This window comes from Chelmon rostratus, chromosome 2 (assembly GCF_017976325.1).
Source record: "Chelmon rostratus isolate fCheRos1 chromosome 2, fCheRos1.pri, whole genome shotgun sequence".
In the NCBI taxonomy this organism is placed as follows: Eukaryota; Metazoa; Chordata; class Actinopteri; order Chaetodontiformes; family Chaetodontidae; genus Chelmon; species Chelmon rostratus.
Window position 1 is genome coordinate 3,895,828 of NC_055659.1, and position 18,288 is coordinate 3,914,115.

The window sequence follows — 18,288 nt, forward strand, 5'->3', positions numbered from 1 at the left end:
AGGTCACGTTGCGATCATACAGCAGGTGTAAATGTGGTCTGGACAGACTGACCACATTCTCTCTGCCACTTGTTACAATCATAGGCAAGTCTAGAAAAATGCTGCAGACTCCCATCAATGGGAAGACAACTAGAGGCCATAAAACTGCTTTGCTTCCCCAATCAGCGATATGCTTAGGATGGATGGAGGTTAATGCCTCCATCCAAATACAATGGAAGTGAATGGAGCTTTTCTTTCCGGTGACTACAACAACTACAACAGTTCCATTCACTTACATTGTATTTGGATGGTGTTAAAGCAAAACTACCTGACTGGTTAGATACAACAAGTGAGAAGATATGTTTCATTCCATGTAAACTGACCATTTAATCTGATACCGTACATTTTCTCTGTGTGTGTATTCACAGCAGTCACTGAAGTCAGTTCCACGTTAATTAGCGCCACTGATTTTCCTTTTTGTATCGTGTCTAAATCTCCCTCAGGAAACATCATGCACATGCATCCAAGGTGTCTAATAACACGCCAGCCCGTCACTTCATAACTTAACTGCAGTTTGCACCACGTTATAATTTAGCGCCAGGAGTACAATCCGACTCGTTAGAGTGAGATCATTGCTTGACAAGGCGGCAGAGGCTGGAGCAGGAGAACAAAAGCTGAGGAAGGGAGTGGGAGAGATTGATGGACAAGGAGGGAAGAGGCAATCATCTGGATACAATAAGGACCTCTGAGGAAAAGTAGGCCTTTGTTAGTCGTTATGTAATGATTTCTTTTTGAGGGTTAGACAATTGAGAATGTTGGCATTGAGTCACATCACCACTAATTTACTAACGTTTTTAGCTAAGAAGCTAGCGGTGGCCTCATATTTCTTGTACAGACATGAACAGCTCAGTAACCTTTGTGGCTACTTGATTGAAGAAAATTTATTTATTTATTTTTTATTTATTTTTTATCTCACCAAATTACAAGGAGAACTTGTTACTGTCCTAATGGATCACAATTACCTCTTGAGTGAGAAGCCATGGTGCCAGCGCACACATTTTGGCAGTAGGGGAGTTAATATTTGCTCCAGTTCTGAGAAATGCTTTTTCACTTTTTTTATGAAGGGCTTGAATATTTTAGTTTTCCTGTAAATTGCTCAAAGGATGAACAAAATGTGCTCCTCAGCACATTTATCAGGCGATTATAAACAATTTATCCCAACCACATTTTCCTCGGTTGCTTCTGCTTCACCTTCCAAGCATGAGAACCTGCTGCTAGATGTCCACGTTTACCTCTTTATCCTAAAGGTGTAGGATAAGGAGCTGTTTGCTATATTTGGTTGAAGTTGTATTCTCTGTCCTAATCTTGAACACTGATTCCTGTACTTGTAGTGCAGGTGTCTCTGTGCTCTGCCATAATTCAACTGGCGTCGTTCTCACCGGGCCAAGTGTCACTCAGTGTCAGTCAATCCACCATCCAAAGCAAGCAGTGGAAAAGTTTGAGCGAATTTAGAGCAAAGTCGAACCAAAAAATGGGTCATGGGCTTGTTTCTCGTGGTTTGCCAACATGACACACAAGGCTGTTTTGATGAGCCCGGTTCCCCGGGTGTCACACCAAGTGCTTTGCACCAAATGCAAAGTGAATATGCAATCAGAAGTATGAGCTGTTCAGATTCATACTGAAGCAGAAGGTGTCCCATTGACATTCCCCAAAAATCAATACGCTTGTGATTTTTTTTTTCTTTTAATCATGTGAAAGTTTGCAGACATCAGGAATCACAGACAATCCAAACACAGGAAGCCAGCTGTGGTTAAAAAAAAAAAAAAAAAAAAAGCTTTTTGTGATGTTAAATTTGGGACCTGGCTCTCAGAAGGCTGAGTCAGAAGTCTATTTAAAGCCTTCAGATGTCATCTTTTGTGCTTTTCATGGCTTTTGATGTTTGTTCTTGTCTTAGATTGCGCGTGTTTTACTTTTTAAATGCATCTGTTTCCCGATCGCTGTGTTTCTGACTTTCAGAAAAAAAATCAATGCATAAATCTCTGCATCTGTGAAAACTGTGTCTCTGTGTGTGTGTGTGGATCAGTATTACTCATGTTGTGGGGACATGCTGTAAATCTGTGTACACCACCTTACTTATGAGGACAAACACAAGTCCCCATAATGTAAATCAATACATTTTATGGTGAAGACTCAGGTTAAGGTTAAGGTGAGGTTAACTTTAGGTTAATGTTAGCTTTAGGCCAGGAAACTGAGTCAATGTAAAGTCCTCTGAAGTGATAGAAACACGACACACGTGTGTGTGTGTGTGTGTGGGAGGCATGAATTGGGATTAACATTAATGCTCTAATTGTATAATTAGGAGGAGGAAATGGTGGAAACAAGCAGCATTAACGACACATTTGTGTCCTATAAACATTCTGGTTTATAGAAACAGACTCCTTTGGGATTCGTAATCCACGACACGACCACTCCGCCAACTCATCACAGTGGCTGCTCTTCATCTTTGGGACCTTTTAAGAAAGAAGAAAAATCGATGTTAAGAAAACTTTATTTGTTGTTGTTTTTCATCATCTTCGGAACAGTGACATTAAAAAGACAGACTTGCTCATATTCTGCCTCTCGTTTTAGCTTGTTAAAGTCTTTAGGTACATCTTGCTGTTTCTCTTGTCTGAGCAAACTATTTCAAACAGTCTTAGATGCTTACATCTAATATGTGTTCACATGCACACAACAGTAAATGTATACAAATGACTATTTACACTCAGTCAAAGAAAGCAACCACACAGCAGCTGCAATCACCCCTGAAGTAATACGAGATACGTCTGCCTTTATTTATGAAGCATAGCACCCAGTTGCAAACTGGACTTTTTATGCTTATGATCAGTTATTTTTGCTGAGCTCTTTGTGACACCTGAGAAGGTAAATAAGTCCCACTGTTGTGCTGCATGACCTCCTGTCCGTCATCAGAGTTACAACAGTGAACTAAGTGTCATCACGGTGTTTCAATGCATATTTTAAAATATCGCATTTGAAAAATTGCAACAGTTTTTGCCTTTTTCAGAGTGTTATGTGTTAATGCGCTAAATGGGAGATGGAAACACGTTGGCTGAATAAGTTCTGATGTATCGAACAAAACTCATATGACCAGTCAGCTGATTCCACTACAAAACCCAAAGACGTCTTCCCTGGTATTCACATAACGTGTAAAAACATGTCTGAAGAGCCAATACAAGCTGACTGAAAGATCAATCAGAGCTCGTCCAAATGAAACAAATTCCTGCAAACTCTCCATTTCATTTTTCATTTTTCTGCTTATTATAGCCATGTGTGACGTAGCGTATACCGCCACCTTCTGACGAAACTGCTCTCAACGTAGCTGAGTTAATTCACTCCAAACCAATTTTTATGGAAACAAGCTTAATTCTTTGTTTTTTTTTTTTTGCAGCATTTCAAATATTCGCTTCAAATTCTCTCGCCAGTCGATGCAAACAGCTGCTGTGAACATGAAAGTGCCTCAAAGTAACAGGCAGCAGCACATCGTCTGTCATCCCTGGTCCAATTCCTGGTGTTCTTTGCCTCCACCTTGTTATTTTTGTCTCTTACCAGACTACTTCTCTCTCTCTTTCTGGCATTGTCACAATTCTGTTGTCAGTAAGGAGCTTTCCAGTTCAACCAGTCTCATATTACTGGACAGCTAACACCTTGACTGGATCAGATGGAGCTTCAGTGCATTTCTCAGGAAAACAACAGTATTTCTTGAGGGAGGGAAACCTTTTAGTGCCACTCACACTGCGTCCTTCGAGAGGATAATACTGAAGAATTCAAATGGCTTTTTATTGTGTCGCTTTAATCAGCTGTCAGTGGGTCACTCAGGTTGTGTGTGTGTCCGTGCATGTGTGTGTGTGTGTGTGCGTGTGCTAAGTTTAAGTGAAGTTGAACTGCTATGATTAATTCACTCGCCCACTTGGTGAGACTGTTTCATAACCAGTTCATGTGGAGTACCAGTGATGCACACACAAACACACACACACACACACACACACACACACACACACACAGTATATATCTTGTTATGAAACTTTGAACACCCTCCTGGCATCAGAAAATCATCCCTTTAAACCCCTCTAAGTGAATTAATGAAAGAACGCCAAGTTTGTAGAGCCTGTGTGTGTGTGTGTGTGTGTGTGTGTGTGTGTGTGTGTGTGTGTGTGTGTGTGACTGCGAGTGTGAGCAGTGGGTGGGTGGGTGCTTTTTGTGCTTCTCTCCATATGGGGAGCCACTGAAATAGATGAATGAGAAAAAGAAATCTCCAAATAATTTAAGACTAAAGGTCATAGACTTTTTTTTGTGTGTGTGTGTGCATATATATATGTGTGTGTGTGTGTGTGTGTACTGTTTTGTCTCTTGATACAGACAGGTGGTTGTGTAAAAACTTACTCACAATATGCTAATTTTTAGGATTTGTGCTTTTGTTCAGCCAGAATTCAAAGAAGAGTGGTTCTGATGGGCGTAGATGTTTTCATCTTATGTGGAGATTAAGTGTAAATACCCCAAATGAAGCCGCATGCTAACAGACATCATGAGTTGGACGCAAAATTCTGCCTGACAGACGGTTTCACACGGAGCGTGGACAACAGTGTCCTGAGTGAAAGTCCTGTGTTTGTTTGAACCATCCATCCACCTCTACCCACTCCATATGCAGACTTTTTTGCCTTTTATACATCGCTTGACTTCCTCCTTTTGTAGAAATTACTAAATTACTACAGCTAGTGGTCACAGTTCACCCCCTAATTTCCTCCAGGTGCGTATGTCTGTAGCGTCTGCAACACATATGATGGAGCTGATCGCTGCTGTTCAACGAGTGCACAGAGCAGATCGATCCAGACAGGAAGTCAAAGATAGGAACAGTGCAGAGAATCCTGTAAATTTCCAAAATAAAACCCCTGTGCAGACTCCTGATTGTATATCGACCATAAACACAACTAAATCTGACAAAAACATTTAACTATGACGCCTGCTGAAGGGAACAGAGCCAAATCAGCATAATCTGACAAAGTCAACAAAGCTGTGCAAGATGTGACCGGTGGGGATTGGAGACATGTGGAGGATGGAGGAAACACGCTTCACATATGTGACGTCACAGATGCACACCCAGTGGAAACCTCAGGTAACAAAAAGGGTAAATATGTGTCATAAAGACCTGCACAGACGACCTGTTTTTCTGGTGAGGACGAGCTGGTGTTGTCACGTAGCTCTTTAGTGGTGAAAGAACGCCGTCTTCATGCTATTCGCCCCGACATGATGTGGTTTATATGATTAAGCCGAAGCTCTCACTCTAAACGTTTAGGTTATTAGGAAGGAATTATAGAAAATACAGCAGAATCACACAGGCATCATTAAGTACATGAAATACTGTGAGCGGCCAAGACGTCTCTGCGACGGCAGAGTTTAATTTCTCCTGAATGCACTGCAGTAGTCGGAAAGAAACAACCGGTTTCTGCTCCTGGAATCCGCTGACAAAGCCAAATACTGAATTGAGTCTATTTCTGTCTTTCTGACTCCTGCAGAGTGTATTATACTTTGAAAGTTGTGATACTGGGAGCTGAAGACAGTCATTTTACTGCTCAGGATGTCTGGCAGTCTGCGGCTGACCTCCTTTTCAAACTTTGAGTTCAGTCTCACTCAAATTATTGTCGAGAGATTTCTGAGGTTGGTTTGCAGATCGAGACATCAAGCAAGTGCTGACTGATGCTGTTAAACCAAACCAAGCAAAGAAAAAAAACACAACCCAAATACAAGAGACAGGATCTTACAGTCACTGCCGGGATTCATTGATGCATTTTCTGTTCTCACTTGTTCTCTCTGTTCAAGTTATGCACGTTCATGTCATGTGGATTTTAATGTAACTACCCCTTTAAGACTGTTGTCAAACCCAAATTTAGAGTATATACATTAATGTTATTCTGTCAATGCACTTTTCCACACAACTAAACTTACAAATCATTAACATGGAGTCTTTCTCATCTCATCCCACCTGACATGGGGAAACACTGACTGCTAAACCAAAGACAAAGTCACAGCTGGTCTGTGCCCAAACATCCACTTCTTCCTATGAGGTTCTGGGACTGTAAAACAAGCCGCCTTTACCTTTGCCACTGAGAGTGTGCAGCCGTTATTCATACAACCATAAGAGGGTTCTTGACAGAACAAAGTTAAAGCATCCAAGCAAACAATATTTCCCTCTGGCCTGGTAAGGAGAGCAGGACCAGCCTCTTCTTTCCTCTGAGCGTCTAACATGTCTGAACGCAGTGAACCCCAACACGTGGGTCGAGTCTTAAGATGAATCTAATGCACTGACATGATTTCTGCTGCAGGAGATAATGAAAAATAAAATTCTGCTGCATGAAGTCACACCTTTTATCTCTACCCTTAGTGCTTTTATTGCAAATTCTCTATAGATTGACACTCTTAGAAAAGGCTTCGTATTTTTATAGGTCATAAGCACAAATGGTGTGGAACCACTGCCTTAACGAGCCAGTCAGGGTCACGTTCTGGCTCCCTGGTCCTCCACCTGCAAACGCAGCCATCCCCACCACCCTCAGCTAGCTTTAGGATCTGCAAACACAATAATATCACACCCACAATGAAAGTTGCTTTCTTTTCTCACCTCGCGTCAATATGAAATTCCAATTCAGAAACTATTTTAGCTTGATGTCCGTGAAGTAATGCTGGAAACCCACAGACGATAACAGCCTCTAAAGGGTGACTCTCTCAGAGGCAGCTGGCTCAAGAAAGTCAGAACCCTCAATAATCTTCATGGGGTGACTTTTAATCTCCCGCCAGCAATGAATTTTGTCAGGTGTCACACTTTTCAAAGAGTGAAAACTTCACTGCAGGATCACAGCGCCTGTATGGATCGTCTCGGGTCAGCGATTAACAGGCATGTCCTGAGTTTTCATTATAGCTACCCGGGGTTCACACCCTCAGCTCTGCAGTGTGTGTGTGTGAGTGAGTGAGTGACACACTTTTGTGTGTGACTTTGTGTGTGGCTATGTGTCATGTTGTGTGTTTGAGAAAGCTAAGCAGAAGTGTCCACAGTGTGTTGTCCCGCCTACCTGTTCAAACAGTGTGTGTGCATGTGTGTATGTGCATGTGTGTGTGTAAGAGAGAGAGAGAGAGAGAGAGAGGGAGAGAGAGAGACCTCCCCTCCAGAGGAGATGATGAGCTTATTATGGAGAGACACGAAACAGAGATTAAAGAGCAGATGAGAAGAGGCAGAGGGATGGAGGGATAGAAGAGAGAAGGGAGGGAAAAGATGGAGAAAGAGATGGAGAGAGATGCTGAAAGAGAGACCAAGAGGGTCAGATGAGATGGAGGGGTGAAGAGAGAAGGGAAGGATGGATTGCGTTAGGGTCAAGGGAAAAGCTGGAGGGGTAGGAGGAGGATAGGGAAGATGAGGCACTGTAGGGATAATGAAAAGAAGGAAGGACAAGGTAATATCGAAGGAGAGGAAGGATAAAGTTAGAGATGAAGGTCGGATGAAGGAGTAAGCATAAGGAGGAAGGTAGAGAAGAAGGGAAAGAGGAAGGAATGAAGGAAAGCAGGAGGGAGGGAGACGTGGATTGATTGAAGAAGTTAGCCGTGGTTGCGGATGTGGAAAGAGACAAACTGTGTGTGTTTGTGTGCTGACAGAATGAAAAAGTGTGTGTGTGAGAGAGAGCGAGAGAGGGAGAGAGAGAAAGAGAGAGAGAGAGATAATGAAGCATAGAACTGCAGAGACAAAAAAAGAAAAAAAAAGCACCACGCTGAGTGTTTTTTTAAAAATCTTTTATTTTTCCTCCGTTTTTCTCTGGGAGTACCAGCTGAGACTTTTGAAGGTTTGATGTGGGAGGTGACAAGGGGGGATGCACAGAGAGAGAGAGAGAGAGAGAGAGAGAGAGGAGGGGGGAAGTAAACGTGCTGCCTCTCCCTCTCCTCCCTTTTCCCTCAGTATCTCACTTCTGTCGTCGCTTCGTTCACCGGATTTTCCGTGAGCCGGAAAGAGGAGAAGAGCAGGAGATTCAGAGGATGGCTGAGGTGTTTGTGGGGCTGAAACTGAGCAATTAAGTGGTGCATTGTAAAGGGTGGGAGAACTGGTGAAGTGAGGAAGAAGAGCAGACCAACGAGAGGAAGAAGAGAGAAGGGGGAGGAGGAAGAGGTGGGATTTTTGGGAAAACGAGGGAGTCCCTGTGCTGGAGGGACGTGAGAGAGGAGAGGGAGACGAGAAACAAGTGCAGAGTGGCGAAAGTTGTCAGAATTCCCAAAAAGACGTAGTTGGAAAAGAAGAGGAAGAGGAGGAAGAGGCAGAAAGTGTGAGAAAGAGGAAAGAGAAAAGAAGGAGCTTAAAGAAAAGGACAGCTGACAGGTGAACCTTGGTCATCCGGGATGGACAAAGTGGAGCGAGTGATGAAGATGGTGAAGAGGATGTCGCCGAGGAAGAAGAGGAGGGAAGGGGGAGGAGGAAGAGCGGGGGGGCCAGGAGATCTGGAGAGCCCGGACACCTTGTGTGACGAACTCTGCCGTTTCAGCCTCTGCATCAGTGGTGAGAGGTCACACCGCCACGTGTGTGTGTGTGTGTGTGAAGTTGGGTATTTGTTCATGAATAATACCAAAGCAGTAGATGAGCGTGTGTTTATGTGAGTGCATGTGTGTGTGTGTTTCAAAGAGATGAACGAAATTCAGAGAAAAAACTAGTGTGTGTGTGTGTGCGTGCGTGCGTGCGTGTGTGTGTGTGTGTGGGTGGGTGGGTGTGTGTGTGTGTGTTTTGTGTTTACAGGACATGTATTGTCTGCATGCCTCATAAGATAAAGGCAGTATAGTTGACATGCAAATCTATTCTTTGTACATTTGTACATTCAACACAGTGTGTGTGTGTGTGTGTGTGTGTGTGTGTTAGTCTCTCAGACTAATCATCTGAGAGAGGAGTCAGGGTGGATGGTCAGGTGCACTAAGTGTGATTTGTGACCCGCCTCCCGCACCAGTGGATACTGGTGAGCTTTGTCCTCACCTCAGGCGAGCAGCTCTCGTTGTCTTCACTCAGATCAGATCTTCGTTTTAAAGGTGGAAGATAAGAACATGCTCATTTGACTCGTTTTCAGAAGCTTCCAGTGAACTACCTATTTTCTCATTAGACGTAGAGATCTGTTGGTCATTCTCTATACGAGCTCCTCATGTGTGCGGGACTGGAAACCTGCCCCAGCTCCCGATGGGGATACACTGTGGACAGGTCGGCAGCCTATCACAGCTCTGACACCTTCACACAGACGGCGATTCACACTCACATTCACACCTACAGGCAATTTACATAACCTGCATGTCTTTGGACTGGTCAGACTCTTATATGCTGTGCAAATCTGACATACAAACCATCCTTCCTCCCCTGTGGTGTTTTGGTGGTGTTAGTGCTTTCAAACGCTGTTGATTGATGAATGTCAAGTTGAGGCATCCCATTCATTTTCTATGGAGGGCAAGAGATCCGAACTTGCAGTGCATGATGGTCACCACATCTGGATTTGCATAACCAGGACTCAGCCTCAACTTTGTGCAAATGTGTCCGTCCAGTGCGACGCGGCAGGGGCGCAAAAATCAGATCAAACTGTCAAACTAGGCAGCGTTGATAAAATGTGGATCAAGATTCTGTGACTGCTTTGGTTTTTGTTTGCCTAAGATGTTTTCAGAAACATATTTTAGTTCAAGTTTTAGCTGTTAATATGAGAAAGTTTGCAAAAACGGACAAATGAAAACCAGCACCGTCCAGCGGATGCAGTACCGTCATCCACCAGCAGGAGCTTTCAACAGTTTGTTGTGTCCTCGCTGGCTTTTGTGCGCTCGCTCCATAAACCGGCAGTTTTCAGCCACCGACTGCACTGTATCTCCAACGAATTACACTCAAATGCAGCAACTTTGCATCAGCAATGACTTTTTTGGGAGAAAACAAAGGCTTAATGCTGCCCAGATTGGGTTTTCCGTTCAACTGTTTGTGCCACAGCACCCCTCCACATTTCAGAAGTCTTGTATATAAATGTAATACATCAGAGACTGGAAGACAGTGGCACTAGTGAGAAGTCATTTTTTCCTGCAGCAACAGAAAAGTTTGGCTGTGAGTTTTCCTGTGACACTGTTTTGTTGTCTGTTTGCCAGTGTTTGCTGCATTGCTGCTCAGCTGGCTTAATTAGTTAGTGCTACCATTTAATTAGCTCTGAGCTGGTTAGCACTGTTGCTACAGTTTGTTAGGTGCCTCATGTTCTTCAAAGACTTTGGAAAGTGTTTCACAGAGAGTTCAGTTTTTTTTTTTTGCGTGGTTTATTTTTTTTTAACTTGCTTTGATCGTACACAAACAGCTCAGCGAGGAGAGCGAGAGGGCGAGTATACAGTAGTAAATGTACATGTGTGAGCGAGGGAGGTGTGAGTGTGCCTGTTTCCCTCTCCTCCACCCTTATATCCCTTCATCAAACAATCTTTCTAATCACTCAGCACAAACTGCAGCAGCCAGACTTCAAACAGCATCAAACAACCGTCAGAGAGCCAAACATTAGACTGCAGGCGGGGAAAGGTCACTTTGTAAACAAGAGGGAAAACAGGCATATCAAGGCGAAAAATCCAATATCCCCCCGGCTCCGGCACAATGGATGATGCTGTTCTTCTCACGTGACACGTACCGTTTGCTGGATGCTTTTATCTGGTGCATCTTACAGCAACACATCGGGAATGTTAAGTATGCCTGGTATGAATCCAGAAGAGTTAGGCCGATGCATTCCTTCACGAACATGGAGGATTGTCTCTGCTCTTCAAGCTGGATATCAAACACCGTACCAATCGTCTTACCTCTGATACGCTGGAGGTGATTATAGCCGCAGTCCTGGGAAAAGGACGGTCAACCCTCTTTAAAAAGCAGCTAGCTAGTTTTTTGACTGTTATACGATTTTCATTACCGGTTCAATGGAGGTTGGTCTGCTTTCACAGTATTTACTTTTCTTCGATCTGTATTCCACTTGTGTGATCCATATTTCTAAAAAACTGTGCAGCTGCTTCCTGCTGTTGACGCTGCCAGAGCTCGGCGACCATGTTGACGTATGCTGAGTAAATGGAAAACCGTGAAGCCGGAGTCTGAGCCGAGCCAGTGCTGCCGTAGTTTGGGAAGCACAAGAGGCCTTATGGGCTGCAAAGTGAAAAACAAGCACCGTTCTTCCATTTCACCTCTCATAAAAGATGTCGAGGGTCATTAACTCGGCCGTGAAGGTTGTATTCTGCTCATACATGAGTGAGGAGTTTCATCACTATCATTTTCCGCCTAATACATTGTGCCACTGAAACTTTAATCTTCCTACTTGAGTACAGATTGCATTTCAACTGCACATAACGCAGTTCTACTGGAACCAATCTCAGACCAGCTTACAGGTAGTGTTTTTCTGTCTGCGTCTGCTTTTGGAAAATGCATTTATATAGCTTTTTTTTGTTTTGGTGAACAGTTCCTGGATTGGAATCCTGCAGGTGTGGAAGGACCATCATTAGTTGTGGTTTCACTGGACAGTTGTTGGCCTCCCAGGGTGGGCTGTTGTTTTAGAGGTATAAAAATACACACTTGTAGTACATAAAACGTTACATTGACCAATCTGTGGTGTAAATCTGTCAGCCGTCTCAAATCCTATTAACCAAATACGAACACCTTTGACAGGTGTTACAATTCAATCTTGCAGGTTCTGGCACTTTTCCTCCTAATGATAGATGGTGATAGACACAAGCTACTGTAATCTGAGAGGAGAAAGCCACCGAGCACTTTGCCTTTTGTCTCCGAACAATGGATGTGAGCGTGCACATGTATGTGTGTAGGCTGCGTGTTGAATGCATGTTCGGTGAGGGAAAAAAGAAAGGAATAACTAAAACGGGAAAATGATTGGATGCTGGAAAATAGGAAGACCTGACTGGACAATTATATATGTCTCAAAGCGTGATTTTCTCTTGCCAAAATGGCTCTGTGCTTCAGATGAATGGCAATAAAACTACAGCACACTGTGCTAAATTTGAATGAGCATGGTGGATGTGCCCTGCAGCAAAAATTCAAATTTACCTCAGGTAAGCTGCTTGGAAGCCAGGGAAAAGCACAGGTAGAAAGGAAGCTGCACCTGTAATCAGAGGAAAACAGCCAGGATGCATGATGACACTTAATCAAGATTTTACATTTGAGGAAAACTATTTATGTACAGTATCTTGATAATCGAACAAAGGATGTTCATGACACAATTCTGTAGGTGGAGTTGATTTGAAAAGGGTGTCTAAAATTTTGGGAAGATTTAGTGACTTAATATAAACGTGCATGAAAATCTCACATGATTTATATAAAGGTTTTGCTATCTTTTACAAAACATAAAAAGTGTATTTTAGATCACTTCAAGATTCAACACGTCCTCATACCTCAGTGACTGGGGTCTAGGTAGGTATATATAATATAATATATATAGTTTGATTGCCAGTGACTCCCATAACGAAGTATATGACAGTTCCCAAAACGACACAGGCCTGCTTGTCTACTGGATAGTGTCAGTAAATTTGTTGAAGTTTGCCGTTTAGGCAACAGAACTGCTTGGTTAGGGTCAGGAACATCATGGTTTGGGTTAAAATAAGCTACGTACAAGTACCTGATGCAAAAAGTTACAGTTGAATAGACCAGTGCTGAACACCTCAGCTGGGGACATCGGCGGTATAATAAATAGTGGGCGAAGCTTCTTGGCTTTAAAAGTGAAGCTAAACCTGCATCACCTCTAATGGCCAGCAGGGGGCGACTCCACTGGTTGCACTTTTCTATGAGTTTATGTAAGCGGATAGAATGCATCGCTAACATGCAGCTTGCATACTGCAACATGCAGTATTAATTATTATTATATTAACGTTTAACCATCCACTAATTAAATTCAGTTGTACTTGGTCTTATTTCAAATGATTTTAATGACGTGACATACATAACTTAGGTACCTTATGTAACTTAAAATGGGTCAATGTTGACTTTTGGCTTTACACAGGACATGAACAGCAGTCTACTGGGTGAAAGTCCCGTGTTTGTTTGACCCTTTCATCCACCCCACCTTCCTCCATATGTGGACTTTCTTGCTCTTTATAGTACAGCATCTGATGTATTTTATAATTACTGCAGCTACTAGAGGTCGCTGCCAATAAGCGTAAATATGGGTCATAATAATCATCAATTTTTCTAGCGAGGATAGACTCTCTACTAAGGAAGGTAAAAAGTACAACAGATTATGATACTGACACTGTGAAGGTACTGTAGAAGCCTTCCTTCAAGCCACTGATATCATCCATCCCTTTCAGACTCGGTTTGTGCATGTGTGTTCTGGAACCTAAATATACCCCAAAGCTGCTGAGCCTCTGCATTATTTCCATGAGAGCCAATTTTCATCTCAAATCTGCATCTTGTAATTGTGCCTCACGCACTGAAATTATCAGTTCCACAGTGAAACTCCAGCTGAAATTCTGCAGCAGCTGACAGATAATGCAAACTAGATGCGTGATCGAGGTGGGAAATTACCATCAGCCGGCAGCCAAATCCTCCTCCAACAGTCAAACCTTCACCTTTACTGGAGCCGGAGATAAACAAGCCCCACAGTACATTTCGGAGCTCAGGCATGTTAGTGGTGCCACAGAAAGGCGTTTAACTGCCACTCCGTGACCTTTTCATTTAACCTCCAAGATGTCCTGCAGCACATCGAAAACAATGGAGAGCGAACAGAATGGAGGCTGAAAGCTGATGCTGCTCTGCCTGAATCACAGACAGCAGCAGAACACAGTGAACCCTCAAGACAACACAGACAAACCGCTTCTCGGCCAAGCGACAGTTTGATTTCAGACATGGACAGCTGAATGAAAACCTGATACTAGTGTTTGTCTCCCGTTTAACCCATCACCAACCAGCTGAACTAACAGCGCTCAGCTCTCTGTTTGCCATGTACATTTAAGGAAGTAGTTTCTGTGCTTAAACCAAACCAAACCTTCAACAAACAAACATGTTTAAACGACTACATCATCCGACTGACCTTGCAACTGATTTTTAAAAAGTTATGCTAATTAGCACTACTGAATATATAGTGTCTGTTTGTGTCAATACACTTAAACTCTGAGCTGAACAGGAACTGTGGCTAATGCATTATTAAGAATGTTATAAATAGATAGTAGATAGTAGATAGTATAATAGATAAATAGATAAATAGAAACCCGACTTAAACACACTTGAAATGAACTCAGTTTATTAGAGCTGAGGTTAAATGTCTCCTCCTGCATCCTTTTCCAGTTTGCTCTCCCCATGTCAGCTGTTTGTGGTTGGGAAAAGGTTTTTTGTATTAGGAACAAAAATTAGCATTTTTGAAAATACTGCTTAAATTATAAAAGCTTGGCTGGTATAAATATCTCTCCAAAACAGGAGGAGGCAACAAATAGACACATGCGTGTAAATATTTGGCACTGGCTGGTGTGTTTTCCTGCTCTAACAGCCGCGTTGGCAGCAAACGAGTGTCATTTGAGAGTCCATTTTCATTCGAACCATCTTATCATTTGCTAAGAATACTGAATCTGGCAGGTGAGTCTGGCGATGAGTTTGCCGTCGCTGCTGCTGTGGAGTTAGAATTAGTTCCCTGGCTTGTTTACAACAAGTGAAGTGGGTGGAAGACCCGTTGGAAAAATGAGTGGATGCACATCAAAAGCGCCGCAGATGGAGAAAAAAAATTTTAAATCAGCCTGTTGAAAGCTGCTCACAAAGGCTGAAGAGGCTGAGCCACATCCACAACTGGCTAAATAGCTACATCAGCATCAAAAGCGCCACAGAGAGGGGAGATAATTGAATATGTCAGAAAAGAAAAAAAAAAACAGATCACAGCGAAGAGGAGGCACCAAACAGGGCAGGTAATGAAATGTTACATTAGAAACCTGCTCCAAATGGGTAAATAACATCTTGCTGATAGCCAGTACAGCACGCTGTCTCAGGTAAATACAAACACTGTCACACACTCGTCTGTGCAGTTGTTCTTGGTCTGGATGACCGATGACTTTGTAGCTTCAGTGCTGTGAAGCAGACATTACTCACACAGTTTGCTGCCTGTTTGACCTCTCTAAGCCTGTTCTACTGTTGCTTGCTCTAAATTATGCCACAGTTGGAGCTTGCGATCATCATCATAGGCCAGCTGTTCTTTCTGAAACACGTATTAAAACTTGGATTAGTTAAATCTTAACTACGAGGTCCTCAAAAGGCAAGTTTCACCCGCACAATGTGTCTACACAGGAGGCTGTCAGCCGTCCGTCCAGAACAGCGACACTCCTGTTTTAATGAATGCAGCTGTATGCACAGCTCGCATTTTACTTTACTTTTCTGAAACAAACTAGAGGCATCAAGCTTGTGGTCTGTTTTCCTCCTTTGAGGGCTGCACCCTGAGGTCATCAGTCAGGAAGATTTTGGTTCCACTCGCACTTTTGTCAGTTGAATCGCTGCACTTTAGTTTTAGTTGTGTCATTGTACTCACAGCAACGCAACGGCATCTTAAAGTGACATCACAGATGATGAACAAATGCATTGAAATAAGATAAGATAAGATATAGCCTCATTAATGTGAGTCTTACAGATAAAACACCAGACTAATGTTGGCTGATGTAGGAGTTTAGTGAAGGACAGCTGCTCTGCAGGTGCACTGAAAATCTGGAATTAGCTGCAGTCACTAGCTACTTCTCTCAAAAATGTACTTTTTTACTTTTCCAAACCACATCTGCAAACACTAATTTGAGTTACAAAGCATACCTAAGTCTAGAACTAGCAATAATCCCAGCATTAAGACTTATGTGGTCATTATCTGGTTCTAAATCTACTAAAGTGAACAGGATCAAAGGTCAGGAAGGTAAAACTGTGCACACATTCACGCTGGAATATTACTACTATTACTACTATGAATACTATCAGCCAGTAACAAACATGTATTGAAAGTGGTTGGAAAGCTTTAGAAGTTAGACAAAAGTTTAGTTTCATTTGTCTTGAAAATCTACATTTTCATTGATTTCAACACCGTTGGAAGAAAGATTGACACCTGATGTCCAAAAACCTGCAGAGGAATGAAAACATTCATATTTCTTCCTTTCAAAGAGAATCTGCGCTGTGATGCTGATTCCACTCTTTGTTCAAGCACTGACTGTTTCATAATGCATGAGTGTCTTTTTACTGCCTGAATACATACATGCAAAAGGAACATGATCCACACAGATACTGGCATGGCAGCTGATGCTCAAACACAAAGGGAGACAGTCGGAGACGGTGAAAATAATTCCAAACAGGAGGAAACTTCAGCAGAAACGTGGCTGCAGTTTGTTTTCATGCATTTATCCTCCATCCAATCAAATCAACATGAAGCACTAATGCACTTTCATTTGTTAAACTTTGTAACGTCTGACCATGTGACCTTTGACCCTCGCTTCTCATGTGTGATGTGACGCTGATGATACAGCCATTCAGTTTTTCAGGTGTAATCAAGAAGCTGCAACTAGAGCCACCCAAAGTTGCCGTGGCTCGGATGCTGCATGTTTAGTCTTCCACAGATTTTACTGTATTTACTTTTAGGGGCTATTTGTGTGCAGCTGGAGTGACCCAGTTCTGCCTCTGGGATCAACAAAGCTCCTCATATCTTCTTCCTTATCTTATTGGCTACATCTGTAACTAGGCTGGCAGTAGTGCTGTCATGTTATCATGTCATCTTGTGAGTGAGAAAAAGTTTGTACATCATCACATTAAGACTTATGATGTCCTCATGTGATGATGAAGATACAAACACACCAATTCTTTCTGGATTTGTTAGGACACGTTACTTTACTCAACTCTTAAAATAAGAACTTCACATATTATACTTTTTGAAGAATGTACTAGTACACTTTGGGCTATTTTTGTCGCCTTTAAGTACACTTAAGTGTTACTCAAGTACTCCTTGAGTACCACTTGAGTACACTACATAACAGCTAAATTGGCACAACTTTAAGAGCACTGAAGTGAAACTCATGTTTCAAGAGCATTCAAAACACACCAGTGGTACAATTCTATTATATCGCCAGTGTGTTGGAAATATACTTAAGTATCCTTCAAATGAGGTGAAATTAAAGTAGACTTTAATTAAGTATGCTAATAAGTTAGAATAAACATACTTTTCATAAGTATACATTTAAAATATTTGTAGTTCAGTACACTTTTCAAGAGTACACTTAAGTGGAATTTATAACACACTTACAATAAAGTACACATTTTATAAGTACATTGACTAACACTTTAAGTATAGCAGAATTATTATATTCATTTTTAATACATTAATGTCGAACTTAATAGCATCTATTTAGAAGTACACTTTTTAAAAGGATCTGTCAAACATCCTTTTAATTTAGCACCAAAAGTAAACAAAAGTGTACTTGTACTGGCTTTTTTGTATTTAATTTATATTTCTAATCCATTTAAGAATACTAGTTTTTGACTTGGGTCACCTGGACAGTGTGCAGCACATTCACCAAAACAGTGCAGGTGGAACGTACAAATGGTTTCATCTCGTGCTTTTTCGGTGAAAATATAAAAACGTGTAACTAATCTATGTACTGCTTGATATACATGGACACATCTCCAGCTGCTGCACACAGGTGTGTGTACAGAACCATAGATCTTTCTCCTAATACTGTAGCTGAGTTAGCTCTGCAGGTGCTACTACAGGTCTCGAGAGCAATGATGAGCTGGGAAGATTTGCTGTCGTTGCTGTTGGGTTAACTAATATTGTCTCAACTAAGTGTGCCGATGATCATTTCTCAGACAACAGAGACAATGAGGAATTTAATCTCATTTGTTGCAACGCCTGACATCATTTGAGAGCTAAGCAAGCTGCTTTAACAACTCTGCTATGGAAACCAAAAAAAAAAGGAAAATCCTAAAGCAGATCCTCTCTTATTCTGAGTCATGTGCATTTATAAAAGGTTCGCTCTGTTCCTCAAATAGCAAGGTCATCACTTATGTTAATCTAGCGTTTGTTGTTTGACTAAACCCTTTAGGGTCTCTTGATCTGCTGGCGTGTTGTGGGTGTCTTCACTCTGGGATCTATGACATCCACAGCAGGTTCCTGCAGTTCAAACACACTGACAGCAGCGATACATCACGTCTTGTGGATATGATGATAAATGTCTCAGTGGCTTTAAAACAGGAAAATCCTCCTGATGCTCAACCCTGGATATCAGATGTTATGGCTGCTGTATCTGTCTGTG

The 18,288-nt window shown here is 42.2% G+C and overlaps 1 protein-coding gene across 1 annotated transcript in view; it reads left to right on the top strand.

Moving 5' to 3' along the window:
* The first annotated feature begins 8,403 nt into the window (after positions 1 to 8,403).
* Positions 8,404 to 18,288, top strand: part of grip2b (glutamate receptor interacting protein 2b) — a 157,620-nt gene continuing 147,735 nt past the window's right edge. Inside the window, exon 1 of the mRNA XM_041951168.1 lies at positions 8,404 to 8,560. Coding sequence (XP_041807102.1) covers positions 8,404 to 8,560 — 157 coding nt within the window. The remainder of the gene's footprint in view (positions 8,561 to 18,288) is intronic.